This window comes from Thamnophis elegans, chromosome 12 (assembly GCF_009769535.1).
Source record: "Thamnophis elegans isolate rThaEle1 chromosome 12, rThaEle1.pri, whole genome shotgun sequence".
In the NCBI taxonomy this organism is placed as follows: domain Eukaryota; kingdom Metazoa; phylum Chordata; class Lepidosauria; order Squamata; family Colubridae; genus Thamnophis; species Thamnophis elegans.
In genome coordinates this window covers 9,402,219-9,407,517 of record NC_045552.1, presented here as the reverse complement: position 1 = coordinate 9,407,517, position 5,299 = coordinate 9,402,219, and the positions used below count along the sequence as shown (strand labels likewise).

The window sequence follows — 5,299 nt, the reverse complement described above, 5'->3', positions numbered from 1 at the left end:
TCAGTGATGGCTAACCTTTTTGTCATCGTGTGCCAAAACAATGCAATGTCCGTGCAACCCCCCCAACATGCCCCGCCCCCTGTGCATGTAAGCACGAAACCCCTCCTGTGCTTGGTTTGGACCTAGTAGGCCTCCTTGCAGCCTCCTGGGAGCAAAAATGGACTACAGGGGCCCATGCCACACCCCCATGCCCCGTTTTGAGCCTAATAGGCCTCCCCGTTGCCTGCTGGGAGCAGAAATGGGCTGCAGGGCCCCCCAGTGGTGCTCCCTCACATTCCCCCACCTCCTGCATGTGAGCGCAACTCCCCATCCCCCCATGCATGTGCGCACATCTTATGCATGCCCTCTACGCATGTTCATGTGCAGCAGAGACCAAATAATCAGGTGGTTGGGTGGGAGGCGCATGCATGGTGGGGCTGAACTGGGTGATGGCTCTTGTGCCTGCCCTCTGGGCTCTGTGCCTGCCCTCTGGGCTCTGTGTGGCACCTGTGGCACACATGCCATAGGTTTGCCTTTATGGGCCTAGATGAAGGTGTCACTTTCAGATTTTCTTCAGGGGGGCCTTTGCGCATGGGAGTGGGGAGGAAAACCTGCTTCAAACCATGATAAATAGGGCAGTCAAAGGGGAACAAGTGGCAGATACATGAAGCACCTGTGGTATGGGTATGCCACAGTGATGGGTTTCAAATTTTTTTAGAACCTCTTCTGTATGTGTGGCCTGCTTTGTGGGAGTGGCTTGCCAGCCATGTGACTGAGTGGGAGTGGCTTGTCAGCCATGTGACCGGATGGCAGTGGCTTGACAGCCATGTGACTGAGTGGGAGTGGCTTGCCAGCCATGTGACCGGGAGGGAGTGGCTTGCCAGCCATGTGACTGGGTGGGCATGGCCAAGTTGTAAAATGTGGTGAAACTCACTTAACAATGCTCTTGCTGAGCAACCAAAATGTTGGCTCAGAAACTCTGGCATTTGAAACACACAAGTCTTAAAGCTGTCAAGTTACAAGACCCTTGCACCCCTAACCCTTTAGAAAAAAAAACCCCAGGGGTGTTCAAACTTGACAGCTTTAAAACTTGTGGGCTTCAACTCCCAGAATTCCTCCTCCAGTATGTTGGCTCAGGAACTCTGGCATTGAAGCACGCAAGTCTTAAAGCTGTCATGTTACAAGACCCTTGCACCACTAACCCTTTAGAAAAAAAAACCCAGGGGTGTTCAAACCTGACAGCTTTAAGACTTGTGGACTTCAACTCCCAGAATTCCTCCTCTCGCTCTTCATCTTGATGTTGTGCGGATGGGCAGTGGTGGGGGAGGGAGCTTGAACTGGTTTCAAAATGGCACTGTAGATTTGTGGAACCTCTTCTATAGAAGAGGTTAGGACTGGCAGGAACCCACCCCTGGTATGCCAAAACCAGGGGTGGATTTCAACATTTTTTATTACTGGTTCAGTAAGCGTGGCTAGATGGTGGGGGGGGGGGCATGTGACTGAGTGGGCGTGGCCAACTTGATGTCATTCACTCCCACTCAGTCACATGACCCCATCACCAAGCCACGCCCACCAAAACAGTGGCGGAAAGTTTTGATCGGGGGAGGGGGGGCTCCAGCCTTGCCGGAGCTAAGGAAGTGCCCAAAAACTACCCAGTAAGAAGAAAAAGTTTTTGTCTTCCTCAGCACCCAGAAAAACACCGCAGGTTTCAGCAGGGCTGGGGGAAGGCACAAACACCCCCATTTTTGCAAAAAAATGTACAGAAAACGGGCCGTTTTTTGCAAAAACGGAGGCATTTTTGCCTTCCCCCAGCCCTGCTGAAGCCTGTAGAGTGCTTCTGGAGGCTGTGGGAAGGCAAAAATGCCTCCGTTTTTGCAAATAATGGCCCATCTCTGTGACTGGCATGCACATACCATTAAAAAAGGGAGGGGGAATACATTTTTTTTCAATGAAGATTGTTCTGCACATGTGCAGAACAGAAAATAAAGATGGCAGTGCCCAGGATAGAACTGGTATGGTGTCGTGTCTGGCTGAGTTACTACCTATTTGGCTGAACAGGTCTGAACCAGTAGGAACCAACCTCTGGCCAAAACCCATTCCTGAAAGTAATCTCAGAGTCAAAATGTTGGTTTTCAATAAGAACGAACACCAGCCGCTAAGAAAAATAGCCACACCCTTTATTTTAGCGTAGAAAAATACACACCCGAGGCCTAGAGCTTTTTTATATAGGCAGCTACGTCAACAGTAATCCCTCAGAAAAGCACAAAGATCTTTATCTTGTCAGGCAGATGTCTTCTTTCGAATCTCGACAGGGTTTATCTATTACAATCTAGTTGCATATAGTGTCCCACCAAAACCAATGGGGTGAAATATGATACATTGGTTCCAAAATGAAATATGTGAACGTCGCAACCGATGCTTCTCACGAAACCTAAAATTGGATTCAGGAGATTCAAAGTCATCTCACATTGGGGTTCATTTCAGTCCCGGCTTTAAAAAAAAAAAAAACCTACCAAAAGTAAATCTAGGCCGGTCAATCTTCTAGGCAGATGTGACCTTCTGGAGATGTTGTTTTCTGCTGGCAGAATGGTCCTACTTGCCCCATTCAATCCCTGTCTTACTCTGAGATTTAAAAGTTGGGATAGCTGCCTTTAAGGCCAAAGAATTAAACAGCTGAGCAGATATATAATTATGGCTAAGAACCCTTGAGTTTCAGAGGAGCTGACCCAAACAATTCCTTCAAACAAAGCTGTGATGAAATTCAATTCTTTTACTACCAGTTCTGTGGGCGTGGCTTGGTGGGTGTGGCAGGGGAAGGATACTGCAAAATCCTCATTCCCTCCCCACTCCAGGAGAAGGATACTGCAAAATCCCCATTCCCTCCCCACTCCAGGGGAAAGATACTACAAAATCCCCATTCCCTCCCTACTCCAGGAGAAGGATACTACAAAATCCCCATTCCCTCCCTACTCCAGGGGAAGGATACTGCAAAATTCCCATTCCCTCCCCACTCCAGGGGAAGGATACTGCAAAATCCCCATTCCCTCCCCACTCCAGGAGAAGGATACTGCAAAATCCCCATTCCTTCCCCACTCCTGGGGCCAGCCAGAGGAGGTTTTTGCCGGTTCTCCGAACTACTCAAAATTTCTGCTATCGGTTCTCCAGAACCTGTCAGAACCTGCTGAATTTCACCCCTGAAACAAAGATATCATATTGGACATATATTTTTAAGAGATAGTGGTCCATCACAAGCTTTGGGGCTATCAGAGAAGTGGAGCTGCAGCTATCAAGTCCTAGAAGAAGAGAATGGTCTAACTGGTCTTGGGCTATGAACAGTACCAGCTCATTACGACAAAAAAAGCACCTAGTGAAATTTTTTTTAAGGAGATCGGCATCATAAAAGCTCTTCTGAGAAAATAATTATTGTGTTACCAATGTATATCTTTGTATCCATTCAGCTGAGGGGGAACAAATCTGTCACAGTGACCCAGCTGGTTATCCATACGTATTATGGTTTTACCCGTGACAAAGTCTCAAATTATTCTTCGGGCCATTGGCAAAAAAGTGAACATGGAATTCTCTGAAAGTCTTGAGAATCTGAGAACTATAAGGAGATGTCATCTTATCGCTGACGATAGTCAAAATAACTCAAAGTTGCTACAAGCAAGACAGGAACAGCAGGCAAGTTTTCCAAATATGATTTGATCATTAGTTGTTGTCACTCAACGTGAAATTTCTGCAGGCATTATTTCCACAGTTCACCCTCGCTTGGATATATTTGGTGTTGTGATCCTTTTCAACTTAGGTGTCCTTGGGAGTCAAACGTTACTGCTCCGTACGAGACTTTTCTGAGTGATCACTCGTCTAATGTCATAGAGGGTTCCAGGGTTGCAAAAGGCGTGGGGGTACTAGATCCTGCCAGTATACTGGGGATGCTTCCAAGAGATAACTCGCCAACTTCACCTTTTTTGGGGTTGTCCTTAGAAGACCTGCAGCAGCATGGACAGCAGGGCGATGTATGATTCCGGAGTTTCTTGCAGATGCCAATCCAACATTCTCTAAGTGTTCTCCGGATGGTGGAGGAAGAGAAGAAGAAAATAACAGGATCCAACACCGTGTTGAGGGAAGTCAGGCAGAATGTCTCTGTTCTCCAGGAAGGGCTTTTTTTAGTCACGAAGCCCACAACGTGGGAGATATTGTAAGGAGCAAAGGCCAGAGTGAAATTGAGCAAGGTAGCCACAGCTAAGCCCATGGCTCTCTGCCTCTTCTGGGGCTTAATGTTCGGCATGCTGTTTAAGATGCGGATCACGTTGGCATAGCAGGCAATGGTGACGAAGAAAGGAAGTAAGAAGAGGACAAAGAAGAGCTCCAGGCGGAAAGGGAGGACGACGGCAAGCTGTGCATGGGAGAAGTTATAGTAGCAAGTGACGTTATCTACATGACTCCAATGATTTCCAGGGAGATAGTGAACAACGAAGATAATGCAACCACAATGGAAGCAAGCCAAAAACCAGAAGACGAGGCTGGCAATTCTTGCGTAGGTTGGTCTGCGGTTCAACTTGTGCTTAACAGGGTAGGCGATGCACAGGTAGCGCTCTATGCTGACCCCCATGAGGAACAGGGTGCTGATATAAATGCTGCTGTAGAAGAAGAAGTTTATCAGTGGGCAAAGGAAGGAAGGAAGGGGCCAAGTGAACCTTTGAGCAATTTCTGCCATCTTGAAGGGCAAAAAGATCAGAAGGAAAAGGTCAGAAATGGTCAAATTGAGCAACAGGATATCTATGGGGACTGGCCTGTGACGCACTTTTCTCATGAAGGAATAGCAGGCCAGAAGGTTGCAAGGAAGACCAATGATGAAGGCGACGATGTAGATAGTGAGGACCACGGCTTTGTTCTCCATCTTCTCAGATTCTGTAAAGGAATTGGACATAATCAGATGTTTTTTTAAAAAACCAACCAAATCCTCAAGGCTAAAGGAGGCCTCTCTCCAGGCCTTCCGGAAAGCCGTCAAAACCTGGCTGTGCTGGCAGGCCTGGGGTTGATGAGTTCCCCTCCCCTCTCGACTGGTATGGCTGTGTGATTTTCGTGTATTTTAATTATGTGTACTGTTGTTTATGTTCCCTTTCCCCTTTGAGTTGTTCGCCGCCCTGAGTCCCTCCTGGAGAAGGGCGGCATACAAATAAACCAAAACTGAAACTGAAACTAAAGAATATTTTTTTCTGTCTCTAGGAATAGTTTCAGTTGGCCCTTTGGGGAAGGATAGAATAACAGAGTGGGACCTTGGTGGTTTAGGCAGGAAACCCTACACCACTTCAGACAA

General features: G+C 47.4%; 1 protein-coding gene across 1 annotated transcript; it reads right to left on the bottom strand.

The window, feature by feature from the left end:
- Positions 1–3,835: 3,835 nt before the first annotated feature.
- LOC116515587 (free fatty acid receptor 2-like) lies at positions 3,836–4,879 on the bottom strand. Its single transcript, XM_032227709.1, has one exon. It carries the CDS (start codon positions 4,877–4,879, stop codon positions 3,836–3,838), a length of 1,044 nt encoding a protein of 347 aa, XP_032083600.1.
- Between the last annotated feature and the right edge of the window lie 420 nt (positions 4,880–5,299).

What these genes read in the sequence shown, in the direction of transcription:
- LOC116515587 (XM_032227709.1), bottom strand. Translation starts at nt 4,879, where the DNA reads ATGGAGAACAAAGCCGTGGTCCTCACTATCTACATCGTCGCCTTCATC.